Raw genomic sequence first — 18,170 nt, forward strand, 5'->3', positions numbered from 1 at the left:
TCAAATTGAGACCAAATATACTTTTTAATAAAAATGTGAATTTTTATTAAATATTTTTGTTTAGGATACAATTAGTTGAAAATTATAACAAAAATTTTAAAGATAAAGATGAATTTTAAAATTTTATATAGAGCTGTCAAAACGGGTAACCCGGCCCGACCCGACTCACCACGGGTTGATGATTTAGTGAGTCAACCCAACCCGGCTCACGTTTTAGCAAGTCAAAAAAATTTGAACCTAACCCGACCCACCACGGGTTGACAGGTTAGCGGGTTAAACGGGTTGGCTCACAGGTTCACTTAATTAAAAAAATATTTTATTTTTTTTTATTTTTTTCAGTCAAAACTAAATTGTAATTCTAATTAAAATCTAAATAAACTTTAATACAATCCAAATACAAACCAAAATAAAATAATACAAATTATTTATGTTGGATAAAAAAACAACCTAACATGACCCAAATGTAAAGCCCAACTTAATAAAAATAAATAAAAATATTTGTGTGACCCTTTTATCTGCGAGTTGGCTCACCAACCTGGCTCACCACGAGTTCTAAATGAGTTGGGTCAAAAATCAACCTGTATTGAAATTTGTAAAAAAATTTCAACCCAACCCGAACCCGTGGTGAGCCAAGTTGGCTCGCGGGTTCCAACCCATTTTGACAACTCTAATTTTATATCAATGATATTAGTTTTCATCCTTAAAATTTTCATTTTAATTTTAAACTAATTGTAACAAAAACATGATTATAAATTTTTTATAAAAATGTGAATTTTAAAATAAAACATCATTATAACTTTTATATAAAAAAATTAAACTTGGTCTCAATTTCGAGAGAGACAAAATTATTCAATTTTAAACAAAATTGATACTAAATTGAATAAAAATAAAAAAAATGTAAGGAATAAATTGAATATAAAACATTGACTCTGACACGCTGCTGAGTTGACACGTAGACATTTAAAAAAATTACAAAGTACAAAAAAATGTATATATATAATAAAAAAACACGAAGTGACATATGACAATCATTGTTCATTATCATCAATGATTGAAACGGTATTAGTAAAAAGGGACCAAATTGAACAGAATTGACAAAAATTGGGACCTATTTGAACACAAAAACAAAATTATGACTCGTTTGACAAAACTTGACGAAAATTGGGACCAAGAAGATATTTTAACCTTTTTATAATAAATAATTTGTCAAGAATAAATTTCGCGTTCATTGGAAGACGACTTAAGGTTAATTTTACCCTTTCTTTCTTAATAGTATTAATTTGATCGCATCAAAAAAATCTTAGTCCAGGCAGGCCAACTAAAAGTATAAAGTATACCTACAAAATATGCATGCTGGTCTAAATATTATTTAAAATAAAAAATAGTCAAAATAAATATAAAGTATACCTACAAAATGTTGTTATATAAATTTATAGATGAATAATTTGTTAAATATATAGTTTATACATCATAATAGATTGAAAGACTATATATATTATTCACACGTCTCCAACGACTAAATCATTTCAAAATATTGAAAACGAACGAACACTTACGCCCAAAGTGACCTTTGCGCATGTCTAAATTAAATTATTTGCTCTTGTGGACTAAATTACATACATATTTATTTATTAATTCATTTTATTCAATTCAATTTCACTTTTAATAGAAAATTTAATGAACTTCCTTAATTTTAAAAAATTACTAACGGCCATTTATGTCTAAGAGGGCTAAAAAAGTTAGATTCATAGCCCGTGGGAGTTTTCAAGTTCAGATAGTAACTAGCTTTAACCACCACTATATTTATAATTGAATTTTAAGGGTAAGAAATAAAAGAAATACCATTAAACAATCCAACAAATCATCACCCAATCTACGAGAATCATACATCAATTATCAACCACAACTTTATAAGCCCGCCCTCTATTTGCGAAGTGGAACCAAGAGACAAAATCTCTGATTTTCTCCACAATGACATGTTTTAACTATTTTAAAACTTATTTTAGATACCGGACAGCTTCATGCGATGTCTTTGATGAAGGTAGAAGTAATATACACAATTATTAAGAAAACAGATTTGAAAATAAGCCTGAACTTCACGAGTCATACATGCTTTAGTTGTATAATATATTAAAATGCATGATTGTCGACAAAAAAAGAAAAGAACCTGAAGACACGTAATCTCCAACGCCTATAAATTGGTAATCAAAATGTTGAGAGCAATTATACTGAGAAATTCATTGCGAAGTAAATAACGCTTTGCTAATTATGCCGGTGGCTTCAATATATCGATCTACGCACCTAGAGATGCAACTGCTTTCACTTCCACCAAGACTTGAACCTGGTTTCGTGATACACTTCTCAAAACACTTTCTTCCCACTGTCTGCAAAATAAATGTCAATCTGGAAGATGAGTACAACTGGAAATTAAGACACTGAACAAAAGAGTACTAATTAAGCAGTGTTTGTTAGCTACTAAACTAATGTCACAGAAATTGCAGAACAGTACACATTCTTTATTAACATACTGGGACTCACATAAGCCTTTTAATAACTAGGGTGAAAAGATTAAGCAACAACGTTTACCAACCCCTAAATTACTCGTGGAGATGTCCCTAATATTCGGGGCTTTATTAATAGTAAATAACAAACTGAATTGACTAATAAGTGTTAGGAATTAAAATGAGTTCAAGTCCCACATTTGAAACCTTATCCTAACCCTGTTAACAATAAATGGCAATCCCCTACCATTTCCAATCTAGAATATATTTCCAAGAATTTTCAATTGGCAGAGGCAAACCATGAACAGAACAAATCAATTGCACGAATAATTTAAGGCATCAATTCTCCGGTGTTGAGAAAAAAAAAATAGAAAGAAAAACGACTCATGAACAAGAAACACATATATCACTAAATTCAATTGCATCTTTCTACGAAATGAGAAAATCATAATCGACCTGCATTAACTGAAATTTCACAATTAATTGCCTCTTATTGACCTACATAATTGAATTTTACCCAATTTGCTTCTTACATGTTTCTTTTGTCGTTGTTCCTGTATGGTAGGTTGAAAGATATATAAAGATCGAACTTTTGACATTAGCCAAATTGAACTGATAAAAACTATAATTTGGATTTTTATTAAAGTGGTTACTTTCTTTATAATAGGAGCTGGCGTTAGTACTAAAAGTAAGTATAGAACTCGAGAAAGAAACATTTTTTACATGAGAAAAGACTGCATAACAAACAGAAACGCATGCTAGAACACAAATTATAAAAGAAAAAAGAAGAATACTAAGAGATCCAGAGTCTGTGCCTTTCATAGCATAATCCACGTATACACTCCTGAATTCTTATGTCAATCTTCTAGTCCCCACATCGGACCAATTCTCTCAACCATATGCACATGTTGTTTATTCTTTCCTGGCACTGATTTTTTTTCTCCTTTCTCGCAACGTCCTTCCTACTCTCCTCACACTCGAACTGCTTTCATTGAAAACGAATCTGACTATTAGCTTATGAGTCAGATTCTTACGAGTTCTGTCCGAGAGTGCCTTCCGCTATATTAACAAAGCCAACCCCATGAACAGAATGGGGGGCCGAGAATCGTGCAATGAAATGCATATAAGCAGGTAAAAGGGGAATGTAGATACCTCAAGAAATTGTTGAGCATACTCCAAGGCGAGTTGATTCTTCAATTGTTTTCTGATATCCTGCGCAGATAACTGCTGCGACGACCCAGTCGATGGATTTGAGAACGAATCCATTGCTTTCCACTCAGTTGTATGCTTATCAGTAAGTTATGATTACACTATGTCTGCCGCCAAACAGAGTTAACATGTATGTCTCAAGCCAAACAATTATTAAATAACCCCTCAGCTATGTTCTTCCCCTAAAACCCTAATTCAGTACTTCTTTTGGAATTGGACCATCCACGATAGTCCAGCCCAGTCCAAGTTATATCTTAGATTTGTTATTCACACTCTTCTTAGTTGTTAATCTTAATGTTTTAATAGGACAGTTTATTTAGTTTTGATAATTTGAAATGTTTAATGGTAAAATATAATGTTTAGATAAATAATTTTATAAAGAATTAAAATATTATAATTTTATTCAAGTAGTTGGATTTATTGTGATTAGAGAATTTTCAACTTTTCTTGAAACGTAAAAATTTAGAATATTTCATATTTTTAAATTTATATTTTATTCTTTCTTAGTTCGATTTTTGTTTTGGACATCATGGACTTAATTAAGATCGAGATACCGTCGAGAGGATTACTTTTCAGTTGATGTCGACTGGTTTTTTTTATTGAGTTAATAGTTGTTAAATTCTTTTTAGACCGTTATTTTTTTCAATATTAGTTAAATTTTCTTTTATGTCAATATTGAAAAGTATTTTTTTCGTAGATGTATATTATTTTTTTCTTAATTGATATTTATCATGATTATTCTTTTATCGATCTACAATAACTTTTTTTTAGGTTTAAATATACATTTGGTCTCTATTTTTTTTTATTTTATTCAATTTGGTCCTTATTTTCGTTTTATGTTCAATTAGGTCCTCATTTTCGTCAAATTGTGGTCAATTTGGTTCTTTTCACTAACGGTGTTTAAATAGTTAACGTTTTTGAACAGTACATGCCACGTGTCAGCTCCTGGTTTTTTTTAATTTTTTTAAATTTTTTTTAAATTTTTTTTGAAATTTTTTTGAAACTTTTTTTTTTTGAAATCAAGTCACAATTGTGCCACGTGTCAATACTAGTGTCATGTGTCAGTTTGTAGTTGTATCATTTACTTTTGTTCAATTTAGTCCCGATATTCGTTATTTTTGTTCAATTTAGTCCCTATATTCGTTATTTTTGTTTAATTTAGTCCCAAAATTTATTAAAATAAAACCATTTAATTTTTAAAATTGACATTATTATTAGTTATTTTTTAAATTTAATTATAAATTATAATATTTAATTATTAATTGAATATAATTCTTAGATTCAATTGTTAAATAGAATATAATTATTTAAATATTATTAAAATATAATTATTAAAATTTTAAAAATATATACTAACATTTGTAAAATTCACATTTAAATTTAAAATATTTAATATTTTTATTGCATTTTAGATATTAAAATCTAAAATATTTTATATGTAAATGTTATTTTTACAAATATTAGTTTATTTTTCTAAAATATTTTGAATATTTAAAATATTTGTATATATCAATTTTAAAAATATTTTAGAATACAAATATTAGAAAAAAAATAATTATATTCTTATAATATTTTAAATAATTATATTCTATTTAGCAGTTAAATATAAGAATTTATATAATTTATAATTAAATTTCAAAGATAATAAATTCAAATGTCAATTTTATAAAAGATATTAATATAATTTGTATAAAAGATATTAAATTTAGTGTCAATTTCAAAGGGACAAAATTGATTTATTTGAACAAAAATTGGGACTAAATTGAACAAAAATAACGAATATAGGGACTAAATTGAACAAAAAAAATAATACTACCACAAGCTGACACGTGGCACTAGCATTGATACGTGACACAACTGTGACTTGACACGTGGACCATTTTTTTGAAATTAAAAAAATTTAAAAAAAATTTAAAAAAAGTTTAAAAAAATTTAAAAAAAAATTAAAAAGGAATCAAAAAAAAACAAGGAGCTGACACGTGGCATGTACTGTTCAAAAACGTTAACTATTTAAACACCTTTAGTGAAAAGGACCAAATTGACCATAATTTAACGAAAATGAGGACCTAATTGAACATAAAACCAAAATAGGGTCCAAATTGAATAAAATCAACAAAAATAGGGACCAAATGTATATTTAGGTTTTTTTTATCACTAACAAATACGTTGTGTTTGAATATGAAAATTTTCGACCAAAATTAGTTAGGATTTTTTTTTATCATTTTCTATTGAAAATATTTTCCAATCAACATTGATAAAAGAAAAAGTTGGCAAAAACTCTCAATCATCGATATCGTAAAAATAACTTTGATTGGTGTTACTTTAAATAATTGTATTCGGCATCAAGTGAAAAGAATATCGGTTAAAGTCAATCGAGTAAAGTTTTACAAAAATCAATAAAATAAATTAATAAACTTTGACCGAAAAATAACATTAACCAAGATCAATGGTAACAACATAGAAAATCTTGTTTTAAGAATAACAATATTTTAAATAATGATATCCTATTATTATTTTAATAATAAAAAGGTTTCTGTAAAAAATAATTTCATAAAAAGATTCCATTACTTAAAAATATTTCATCCCTCTAGAAACACTTTTTTAGGAGTTCTCTCCCTTCTCCCTATAGTATCTTACTATATATTAATCTGTTTGACGATCAAAGATCATTAGGATGATGTTGGTGGCGAGTTCTCTAACCTTGTCCTATTAGTTTCCTCATTTGAGTAAGTGGATTTTCTACTCATTTCTTGGTCAATTGTCATTATGTCTACATGTGATCAATCTTGAATCGCATGTGACTTCTTAGTTTTTCAGATGAATCTTCGTTGATCAACAGTTCCGATGATGTTTCCTGATCGTGTTTATGTTTCTATTGGGTTGAGTTGTGAGTTTCGTGAGCGAAAAGGGGATTTTGGAACTCTTTAGGTCATTTGAGTCATGTACAGGTAAGGGAAGCTAATTAGACTGTTTAGAACATGTGAAATTGTTTAATTGATGGATTGCATGACTGAATTGGATTTTTGGTTTGTAAAATTGAGTGGTTTTGTGTTGATTTGTGTGTATGAATCGATATGTTAATTGTAATGTGAATTACTTAGAAATGTTGTGAAACTAATGTGTTCTGTTAGTTCAAATTCCACTAATGTTAATGATGAAATAAGATTTTGTATGCAAACTGATATTTGTGAAGATCCTTAGGCCGTATGGTGTGGTTGAGACTGCAAAATTCTACAGAATTATTGTTTTGCAAAATTATGCAAACTCGCTGGACGAGCAAATTTTCGCTGGGCGAATTATGAACCAAGGATACCTTTGATTTGGGACTCGCTAGGCGAATTCCAAAACAGAGATACCTCTGATTTGGGAGTCGCTGAGCGAATAATTCTCGCTGGGTGAATTCCAAAACAGTGATACCCCTGATTTGGGAGTCGTTGGGCGAGTATTTCTTGCCAGAGGAATTATTCAAGATTTATTTCCTTGGACTCCCAACGAAACACTCGTTGAGCCAACAACTTGGTCATTGGTCGAAATGTGTGTTTTGCCCAATGAGAGGATGTGTTTGTTGGGCAAGTGTCTTAGGTTCTGCACACTTATCAGTTAAATTGAATAGAATGATTGATATGTTTTCTACACATGATTAATGAAAATAAGTCGATTTTACTAGTGTTTATGAGAGCATGGAATGAGATGTGAATCATACAATTTCAAGGAGAAATTCTAGGTGGAAGTAGTTATTAGTGTATGCATTGGCATAAGGATTCTTTATGGTGATATCCTTTCTCTAATAACCGCTCATACTCAAATAGAGTAGAGTAAGTTATGTCGTGAAGAAATGTAGGAAGTCTTAGCCACTTGACTTGATCAGGTCCTAGCTGCGAAGGGGACTTACTAATGTGATCCCAACAAGGCTTATAGCTTAGGCCAACGTCAAGGCCCATTCCATGGCCCACATGCACCTCAATGCCCAAGTCCAATCAAAGGTCCAATAACAAGAGACATGGCAAGACATAAAATTAGACTTTATTGTTGGGCCCATTGTTTAGGCCATGATTTAAAAATAAATTGTAATATTACTAGAAGTAGTTTTGGGTCAAAATTGATCTAGCTTTTGCAATTGGGTTCATTCAAGCCCAGTTACAAAAATCTAGACCAAGTTTGCATCTAGCCTTAGCCATGAGTTGCACATTTAGCACATGTCTTAAATGAGGAAAGTGTGACATGCCACATGGCATGTGATCCACTTTTTGTGGATCTTAGATCTAGATCTAGATCTAGATCTAAACACATGTGCTTCACATGGCCACCTTGCATTTGCTTTTCATTTAGTCTTGTATTTGGTTTTCATTTTCGGATATGCTCTCTACTATAAATGAGAGACTCCACACTCTTTGTAAGGTTACTCTTGAAATTGCTAATAGAATGCTTATGTTGAGATCACTCCACTCTTATATTATTTTGAGAGCACCTAAGCTAGGGGTTTCCAACATTTCCTCTAGCCACCTTCCACTAGTCTAGTTTCTAGTCTAGTCTTCTTTCACCACTCCAAATTCCATTCCTACAAGCTAATATTTGTAACTGATTGCTCTACAAATAAGAATTTTACTCCCATGGTTAGGGGACAAATTGTTTTTTTACCAAAGCAAGTCTTAAGCTAGGGTTAAAAATATTTCTTTCGTTTTGCTTTTGGTTAAGAATTATCTGGCACTTTTCTTGACCATAATATTGGCGCCCACCGTGGGGTACGGTAAAACTCGATATTGACTCCACTTCAACAGACAAAAGGCAAAGATCGTTAGAAGTAGTGACAATGAACAGGAACAAAAAAGCAGCACAAGAAGCACCAACAGGCAGCAGATTATGCAGAGCATTATGGAACTACGACAGCAGAATGAAGAAATAAAGCTGAAAGCGGAGGAAGATCAAACGCAGTTAGAAAAAGAAAGGGAAGAAGCTCGCAAGAAGGCTGAAGAGGATCTTCAACTCCTCCGAGACTAGGTGCTGGGAGAAAGAGAACGTCTTCAAAAAGAAGCTGAGGAAACACATCAGCGATTAGAAGAGGCTCTCCAACAACAAGAACTGTTGAGGAAATCAAATGAGGAGATGCGGAGTAGAATAGACGCAACCAGGATCGGTTATTGAGATACTAGTCGTCTAACCACTGATGTGAATGAAGTCCACCTGTTATCAAAGGAGATCATGGATGAACTGATCCCCCAAAACTTTGTGATTCCCAAGATCACACCTTTCTCGGGAAATTTGGACCCTGAATTGCACCTGGAGACATTTCAAGCGCGAATGCTAATTTCAGGTGGAACTGACGCGATACGATGTAAGATGTTCGTAGGCACGTTAACGGAGATCGCCCTCAAGTGGTTCAGTATTATTCCCAATGCCACAATCAAATTGTTTGCTGAATTCTCACGCGCATTCTTGGAAAGGTTATCGACCAATAAGGCTAAACCCTTGGAGATGGCAGACATGTTTGACATACGTCATAATATGGAAGAGTCACTGAAACAATTTCTCAATCGATTTTTTCCATATCAGAATGAAGATAGTGGATCCGAATGAAGGATTGCTTGTGAAAGCCTTTGTAAAGGAGCTTCATGCTAGCCCTTTTAGTGAATCACTATATCGGATTTCGCCAAAAACTCTAATGGAGATTCGGCAAAGGGCAGCAGTGGAGATCAAAATTGAGGAAGCTTTGCGACACAAAAGATCGGGAGATAAGAGGCTATTGATCAATAATGAGAATGAAAGAACTGTTAGGCCATTCAGAAAAGAAAGAACTCCTCCTCGGAAAATGCTAGATAGGAAATTTGTTTCCTATTTAGCACAAAAAAGAAATGAGCTTCATAGGGTTCGGAGGATGCCCACTCTTAAGGTTGCTCCGTCTGAGGTACTAGAATATGTTGAGATAACTAAGCACTTACGTTATCCTAGTAATACAGGAAAGATTCTCAACTCTCGACCGAACTCTTGGTGCAGATTTCATCAGGTTGGGGGACATGATACAGATTCTTGTTATACTTTGGCTAATCAATTATCTACTTTACTGGATAGGGGGTTAATGAAAAAATATGTCAAGATAAACATTAAAGAAAAGCCTATTCTGTCCTCGGCAACCGAGCTCCATGAAGAACCTATTCTGGGAGATTTCAATATAATTGCGGGAGGATTCGCTAGAGGTGGACAAACCAGTTTAGCTCGAAAGAGATATGTGAGGAGTATTATGACGACAACTAAAATTGAACGACCAAAGAAAGTCCCTGATAATATGTTCTTAAGCGAAGATTTAAAAGGAGTAGTACCCCATGAAGATGATCTGATAGTGTTATCTGTCATTACAATGGGAAGGAATGTTCTTAGGGTCTTGGTGGATAAGGGGAGTTTGGCAAATGTGATCTTTTGGAATGCCTTTGTAGGGTTGCAAATTCCCATCGATCATCTACAACCCTTTGATGGGGTGCTCGTTGGGTTCTCGGGAGATCAGGTGGAGGTCAGAGGATATGTGGATTTGTGGACAACTTTCAGAGACAAAGAGGTTACTAAAACAATTTTTGTAAGATATATCCTTGTAAACGCTCCACTTTCATATAATTTGTTGTTAGGCGGACCTTCTACCAACAAATTGGGGGCCGTGATATCTACTGTTCATCTAAAGATGAAATTCCCTACGGATGATGGGATGGTAGTTACAATGGCAGTGAATCAAGAAATAGATCGTAAATGTTATGAAGATAGTCTCAAGGCGAGGTGAAAGGTCACTTACATTGTGACTACGACAGGGGCACCTGTCGAATCTGAAATGGATCCTAGATTGGTGCATCCAGAAAGGAGACATCGGCCTGTGGGAGAGGTGAAAGAGATATTAATAGAGGGTAGAAAACTGAAGATAGGGGGAGATTTGAAGTTAGACCAAGAGCAAAGGATCACATAAGTATTAAAGAATAATCTTTCTTCATTTGCCTGGACTACTTCAGATATGGTGGGGATAGATCCTGATTTTTTATGTCATAGGCTCAATATAAATCCCTCGGCCAAACCCAAGGTTCAAAGACATAGACGATTTTAAGTGGGGAACGTGCTTAAGCTGTTGCAGAGGAGGTATAGAAACTCTTAAAAGCAGCTCATATAAGGGAGATTTAGTATCCTACATGGCTAGCAAATGTAGTAATGGTCAAAAAATCGAACGTCAAATGGAGGATGTGTGTTGATTTCACTGATTTGAATAATGCATGTCTGAAGGATTCTTATCCTTTGCCTAACATAGATGCATTGGTGGATAGTGCGTCAGGTTGCGCTTTGCTGAGTTTTCTTGATGCTTATTCAAAATATAATCAGATAAAGATGCATTCACAGGATGAAGACAAGACCGCATTCATGGGGGAAACTTCAAATTATTGTTATAAAGTGATGCCATTTGAGCTAAAGAATGCAGGGCCACTTATCAGAGGTTAATGGATTGAATATTGGTGTCAGTGATGGGACGTAATGTACAAGCCTATGTGGATGACATGGTAGTGACCTCGGTAGAAGAAAGGCAAGATCAAGAAGATTTGGCAGAATTATTTGTTACCATCAACAAATATCAACTCAAACTGAATCCTGAGAAATGTGTTTTTGGTGTGAAAGTTGAAAAGTTTTTAGGATTTTTACTTACTAAGAGAGGGATAGAGGCTAATCTAGACAAATGTCAAGCTATTATAAATATGAGGAGTCCGAGCAATGTGAAAGAGGTGTAGAGGTTAAAAGGAAGAATGGCGACACTATCTCGTTTTCTTGCTAAAAGTGGAGATAAGGGTTTTCCATATTTTCAATGTTTGCGAAAAAATGATAAATTTTAATGGACTAATCAATGTGAATAAGCTTTTCAGAAATTAAAGGAATACTTGAGTAAGCCTCTAGTGTTGTGCAAACTAGAAAGGAATAGTGATTTGACGTTATACATCTCGATTACCGAATAAGCGGTCAACTTGGTATTAGTACGAGAATCAAGGGAAGAACAAAAGCCAGTATATTTTATAAGTAAGGTACTTCATGAGGCTGAGGTACGATATCCGATGATAGAAAAAGCTGCATTGGCTATAGTTGTGTCAACACGACGTTTGAGGTATTATTTTCAAAATCATCACATAAAGGTGATGACAGACCTACCTATTAGGTATATATTACAAAAGCCTGATATATCAGGCAGATTGGTCAAATGGGCGATAGGACTCTCAGAATATGGCTTACAGTATGAGTCTAGAGGACCGATTACAGCTTAATTTTTGGTTGACTTTTTAGTAGAACTTTCTGATCCGATTAGCGATCGTCAAAGTGGAGAATGGTCATGGATTTTATCTATGGATGGGGCTTCTAACTTAAAGGGAAGTGGAGCTGGGGTAGTGTTGGAGGGACCTGAAGGGGTTTTGATTGACCAATCATTGAGGTTTGCATTTAAGGCTAGCAACAATCAAGCAGAGTATAGGCTTTAATAGCTGGTATGTTTTTAGCTAAAGAGATGGGGGTTTCCAAGTTGCTGGTCAAAAGTGACTCTACGTTAGTGGCAGGACAAGTAAAAGGCGAGTTTCAAGCTAGAGATCCATAGTTAGCCAGGTATTTGGAGGTTGTTCAGGCCATAGCAAAGAATTTTATGGTTTTTGAGTTTGTGCATGTACCCAGGGAGCAAAATTGTCGAGTAGATTTGTTATCAAAATTAGCGAGTTTCACAAAGCCAGGTCAGCACAAGTCGGTGATAAGGAAACATTGATGTCCCCTCATGTGGATGTACGAGAAAAGCATCAGATTATGGAGATTCAAACAGCTCAGGAATCCTGGATGACACCGATAAAGATGTATCTTCCTGATAATCAATTACCTAGTGATGTAGAGGAGGCAAAGTGAATAAAGAGGAACTCGAGTCGATATACGTTGATTGATGGCAATTTGTTTAGGTATGGCTTTTCTCATCCTTTGTTAATTTGTGTGGATGTGAGGGAGGCTGCTCGGATTATGACCGAGTTGTATGAAGGATTATGTGCAAGTCATATTGGTGGAAGGGCATTAATATTAAGAATTGTGTGTGGAGGATTTTTCTGGCCAATTATGAAGCATGATTGTATGGAGTATGTAAGGAAGTGTGAGCAATGTCAGAAACATGCTGATTAGAGTAATGCGCCACCTAAGGTATTACATTCCATTAATACACCATGGTCGTTTCATACTTGGGGGATAGATATTTTGGGTCCATTTCCTAGGGGAGTAAGGCAACTTAAGTTCTTGATTGTTGTTGTTGAGTATTTCACAAAATGGATTGAAGTTGAGCCCGTGGTTCTGATTTCGGGAAACAAAGTTAGAGATTTTATTTGGAAGAATATAATATGTAGGTTTGGTGTTCCTCAGCGTATTATTTCAGATAATGGGACTCAATTTACGTGTTCACAGGTAAGACAATTATGCGATGAAATCGGGATTAAATAGGTTTTTTCCTCTATGGAACATCCTCAGACAAATGGTCAAGCAGAGGCAGCTAACAAGGTAATACTTAGTGGAGTGAAATAGAGGTTGGTAACAGCAAAAGGAGAATGGCCGAATGAGATACACTGAGTATTGTGCGCCTATCATACCACTCCTCAGTCATCCACAAGTGAAACTCCTTTTAGCTTGGTGTATGGTATGGATGTTGTGATACTTGTGGAAGTTGCTGAAAATACCGAGAGGGTCAGATCATTTGTGGCTACAGCTTCTAAGACTAGACTTCGTGCAAATCTCGACACCATTGAGGATGTTAGGGAACTAGCTCGGATTTCGGGAGAGGCAATTAAGAGAAGATTAGAAAGAAAGTATAAAACCAAGGTGGTACCTAGAAGTTTTCAAGAAGAGGACTTGGTGTTAAGAAAAGCCCAGCTGATTCAGGTAGATAACAAATTAGCACCGAAATGGACTGGACCCTACCATGTCAAAGAGGTATTGGGAGAAGGAGCATATAAGTTGGAAACATTGGATGGCAAAGAGATACCACGAACATGGAATGCATAAAATTTGCGTTTTTATTTTAGTTAAAAAGGTGACATTGTTTTTTATTCTTTAAGTTATTTGTACTTTGCTTTTATATAAATCATTAGTTATTTGATGTTAAAAAGAGCCTTCGTGTTCTATTCCAAGCCGAGTTGCTTGATGAAGAGCCTTCATGTTCTATTCCAAGCCGAGTTGCTTGATGAAGAGCCTTTGTATTCTATTCCAAGCTGAATTGCTTGATGAAGAGCCTTCGTGTTCTATTCTAGGCCGAGCTGCTTGATGAAGAGCCTTCGTGTTCTATTCCAAGCCGAGTTGCTTGATGAAGAGCCTTCGTGTTCTATTCCAAGCTGAGTTGCTTGATGAAGAGCCTTTGTGTTCTATTCCAAGCCGAGTTGCTTGATGAAGAGCCTTCGTGTTCTATTTCAAGCTGAAGTGCTTGATGAAGAATTTTCATGTTCTATTCCATGTTGAGAGCTCCGTGTGTGACCGAGGGTGTAGAGTATTTTAAATCAAATTAAGTATTAAGGGATGAGAGCTTGCTGTGTGACCGAGGGTGTAGAGTATTTTAAATCAAATTAAGTATTAAGGGTTGAGAGCTCGGTGCGTGACGAGTGTGTAGAGTATTTTAAATCAAATAAAGTATTAAGGGTTGAGAGCTCGGTGCGTGACCGAGTGTGTAGAGTATTTTAAATCAAATTAAGTATTAAGAATTGAGAGCTCGGTGCATGACCGAGTGTGTAGAGTATTTTAATCAAATTAAGCATTAAGAATTGAGAGCTCAATGCGTGACCGAGTGTGTAGAGTATTTTAAAATCAAATTAAGTATTAAGAATTGAGAGCTTAGTGTGTGATCGAGTGTTTTAAATTAAATTGTGTTAAGAATTGAGAGTTTGGTGTGCGATCGATTATGAGGGGTGAGTATATAAGGATGTTAAGCATGATAGGCGGTGGTGTTGAGTAATGAGATCAAGGGAAGCGTGGGAAGTAGTGGTAAAAAGTATAATGAAGATAAAATTTTTTGAAGAAACGAGATAAGGTAGTAATTAATAGATAGTCGGTTTTAAGTAAATAAACATTCAAAATGGAACAAAAATAAATAAAGAGGTTCAGAGTACAAGCCAACTAGAAAGGTAAAATTGCAAAAAGTCTAAGTTAATAAAAGGTTTTTAATCCTCGGTCTCCATAAGTCACCCATCAACAATGGATTTGGAGATGTCTGCTTGAGATAAATCAGCATCGGGACAAAGGATGCAGACTTGGTCAAGCGCTAGTTGAAAGCCTTTGTTGAGAGAGGAACCGATCTAATCTTTAAGAACCTTTTAATTGTTAAGTAGATCTTTTTCTTTGGAAATCCAGGATTTTCTTGCGGTTTCGAGGTCTTTCAGTTGGGTGTTCATATCAAACAGCTGTTCATCTCTTTCTTTCACTTGGGACTTCAGCTCGGCCACCTCGGTGACCAGGCGAGAGATCTCAGCTCGAGAGGAGTCAAGTGACTTTTCTTTCTGTTCTAGATCCTTCGTTTTCTGAGCAGAGAGGTTGTTAAATTGCTTCATTAACATAAAAGTATACGTTTGGCCTTATTAAGATTGGCTAAAGCGCTTTCATGAAGAGTTTTGAGGTCTTGGGTTTTCAGGAGATCAACATCATGGCGAAGGAGGTTGTCTTTTCGACTGTGTTGAGAATGTAGGAATTGGGGATGCCAAAACCTTATTTATATGTCATCCACTGTTTGTGGGGGAGCAAGTTGGGCTTGGGAAATAGAATTTTGAGAGGTAGCCTTGACTATTTTCTTTCCTCGGGATTTAAATTTCTGGGTCAAGGGCTCGGGATCGGGTTCAGATACCTCTTCATGGACCTCAGTGTGAGGAAGAAGTACTGAGGGGCTGGCACCAAGTGTGGTGGTTTTTTGTTTTTTCAATTGTCGAGCTCGTTTCAGCATATCCTCTTGTGACATCGCCATTAAGCTCTTTGTGAAAACAAGAATTAAAAGGTTAAAGAAGGCAGAAACATAAATTGGAAGGAAATTAGAAGTAAAAGTATGTACCGATCAAAAGTATCCACTACTCGGAATTCGAGCTCTAAAAGTTTTTGAGTATCAAAAATAATATCCAGTTGTTCTAGCATCAGGCAGTCTCTTTTCTCGGAAGGATCCAGGTCGCCTAACTGTCGAGGGGTTTGTAAATTTGGGGATTAACACCAATATAAGGGAAAGCCTTCTAAGAGGGAAGGATTATGATCGGGAGCTACTATTTTTGCAAAGACCCCCTTAAAACCCTTGTAGAATGAGTTGAATGGAGTCAATAAGCCTCAGCCACTGACCCCACTAAGGGATGCCCACAGTTGCTTGGGTGGGGCTCTTAACTCGAAGAAATAAAGGAACATGTTGGCCGAGGGCGTAATGCCGAAGTGAGTGCATATCACTTGGAAGGCACGGATGAAGGCCCAACTGTTGGGGTGTAGCTGACAAGGGGGTACGTTTAAGGTTGTGAGGAGTTCTTTCTCAAAGGTGTTAAAGGGGAGTCTTAACCCTAATTTTTCAAACAAAGTAAGGTACATATAGTTGAATTTCTGTGGGGGTAGTGGAAACAAAATACCATCTCTACAAATAGGTTCATCATTGTCGCAAGTAGTAATAGCTACGTCAGCTTTGTTACTTTTGCACAAGGTTTGATGGCGTCTAAACGCCCTAATTCTAGTCAAGGTGGTCATGGAGGAGGTTTCCCTTTGCAAAGCCAGAGGAACCCAAGAGTAAAGGGAGTCGTAATAGGTAGACATTGTGTGCGATGAAAAAATAGGGCATATGGTAGAGGATTTTTCTCAGAATAAGTTAGGAGCAAACATGGGGAAAAATAGCAGTCACAGTACTTAACAACTAACAAAAGCAAGGGCATTCGACAATCAGCAAAGGCGAAGACAATCAACAGAAAAAAATTGATGGAGGTATATCAATAAACAATAAAACAAAGTAATTACAAAAATCAAAATGAAGTAAGAGAAAGGAGAGAAGGGGTACTTGGAGAAGAAAATGTCGCAAAGGAAATGGAAGCAACGAGGAAGAAGCAGAAGGGTCGTGGGAAGTGGGAAGTTGAATAGTTGTTTTAGGGTTATACGTTAAGGAGATAAAAGAGGGAAGAAGGTTATGCAGATCATGATTTGAAAAGAAGTCGTCTGATGGTTGACATGTGGCAGGGGGTAGTTGAGAAACAATGATGATTGTATGGGAAGTGGTGAAAGATAGTTGGTGATAAGACAACTTCTGGGTTCCTCGTTCTTAAGAAGAAGAAGCTCAAAAGTTGGAGAGCTATCTACCAGTCTGGAAGGAGCGGTTCGTCATCCTACCGGATAGGTGGAGAATATTCTCGCCCATAAACCGAGTACATAGAGATTATTATCTTGGAATACATGAATTGTGTATGGATTGGGGGACTGATGCAATATGGCATGAAGATGAGTTGGAAGAGAACGACATGAAGATGAGTTGAAAGGGATCGGTGTGAGGACGAGATCGTATATGTTCAATATAAATTTGAGGCTTTCGTAGAGGATTTAGGATATGATTTCAAGGTAAGAAATATCCGATATTCGGGAGAGATCTGAATTTTGGAAGATTTGAGGAATATCTTTAATATTCGAGTGATTACTTTGAGGGTGGTTTTTTTTGTTGCTATCTTGTGGGGATATTTTAGATTATCTTTAAGTATTATGTAGTATCTACAAGCTAATATTTTTAACTGATTGCTCTATAAATAAGATTTTTACTCCCATGGTCAAGGACAAATTGTTTTTTTACCTAAGCAAGTCTTAAGCTAGGGTTAAAAATATTTCTTTCTTTTTGTTTTTGGTTAAGAATTATCTGGCATTTTTCTTGACCAGAATAGAAACATACTTGGAACTTTGGATTTTTTTTCCTGTATTGAGAGAGTGTAAGCTTCGATCGTAAGGATTGATTGTTCATCTGTAAGCGGAGATTGAGCATAGATCGATCATCTTCTCATGACTTGCATATGTAAAAAGTTTCTTGTGAGTATTGCGGAGGCAAGATCTGCTACATTGTTAGAAGTATTATCGTTCTCCTTCTCGTCTTGGTCGTTGGGGTTTTTTTTTCTATTCCTCACGGTGGTAAGTTTCTTATGGTAAGTGTGGTTGGGATCTCGTTTACCGAGCCCCACGGTGGGTGCCAATGTCCCGGTCTAGAAAAAAGTGTAAAATAACCTTTAATCGAAACAAAAAGAAAGAAATAATTTAACCTTAGTTTAAAGACTTGCTTAGGCCAAAATAAATTTGTCCCTTGACGATTGGAGTAACATTCTTATTTATAGAAGGTAAATCAGTTACAAATATTATAGATATACATAATTAATTAAGCATAATAATAGCCTTAGAGATAATCTAAAATATTCCTCTAAATAACAACTAGAATATTTCCCTAAATAATAACTAAATTACCTTCTTTTA

The 18,170-nt window shown here is 35.0% G+C and overlaps 2 protein-coding genes across 2 annotated transcripts; one reads left to right on the plus strand and one right to left on the minus strand.

Annotated features, from left to right (window-relative positions):
- Window positions 1-1,823: 1,823 nt before the first annotated feature.
- Window positions 1,824-3,929, minus strand: LOC114187146 (mitochondrial import inner membrane translocase subunit Tim13). Its single transcript, XM_028075288.1, has 2 exons — window positions 3,654-3,929; window positions 1,824-2,384 (listed from the first exon to the last, which is right to left on the minus strand). The coding sequence occupies exons 1-2, from the start codon at window positions 3,765-3,767 to the stop codon at window positions 2,238-2,240; spliced, it is 261 nt and encodes an 86-aa protein (XP_027931089.1). The 5' UTR covers window positions 3,768-3,929; the 3' UTR covers window positions 1,824-2,237.
- Window positions 3,930-8,909: 4,980 nt separating this feature from the next.
- LOC114187754 lies at window positions 8,910-10,473 on the plus strand. Its single transcript, XM_028076104.1, has 2 exons — window positions 8,910-9,151; window positions 9,261-10,473. The coding sequence occupies exons 1-2, from the start codon at window positions 8,910-8,912 to the stop codon at window positions 10,471-10,473; spliced, it is 1,455 nt and encodes a 484-aa protein (XP_027931905.1).
- Window positions 10,474-18,170: the final 7,697 nt, after the last annotated feature.

The sequence above is a fragment of the Vigna unguiculata genome, chromosome 6 (assembly GCF_004118075.2).
Source record: "Vigna unguiculata cultivar IT97K-499-35 chromosome 6, ASM411807v1, whole genome shotgun sequence".
NCBI classification, from domain to species: domain Eukaryota; kingdom Viridiplantae; phylum Streptophyta; class Magnoliopsida; order Fabales; family Fabaceae; genus Vigna; species Vigna unguiculata.

Bases quoted from the DNA above. Each gene is read 5' to 3' on its own strand.
- LOC114187754 (XM_028076104.1), top strand. From the start codon at position 8,910: ATGGATGAACTGATCCCCCAAAACTTTGTGATTCCCAAGATCACACCT. The intron at 9,152-9,260 runs GTTATCGACCAA...TTTCCATATCAG, and splicing joins TCACGCGCATTCTTGGAAAG to AATGAAGATAGTGGATCCGA.
- LOC114187146 (XM_028075288.1), bottom strand. From the start codon at position 3,767: ATGGATTCGTTCTCAAATCCATCGACTGGGTCGTCGCAGCAGTTATCT. The intron at 2,385-3,653 runs GTATCTACATTC...TTTATTTTGCAG, and splicing joins ATGCTCAACAATTTCTTGAG to ACAGTGGGAAGAAAGTGTTT.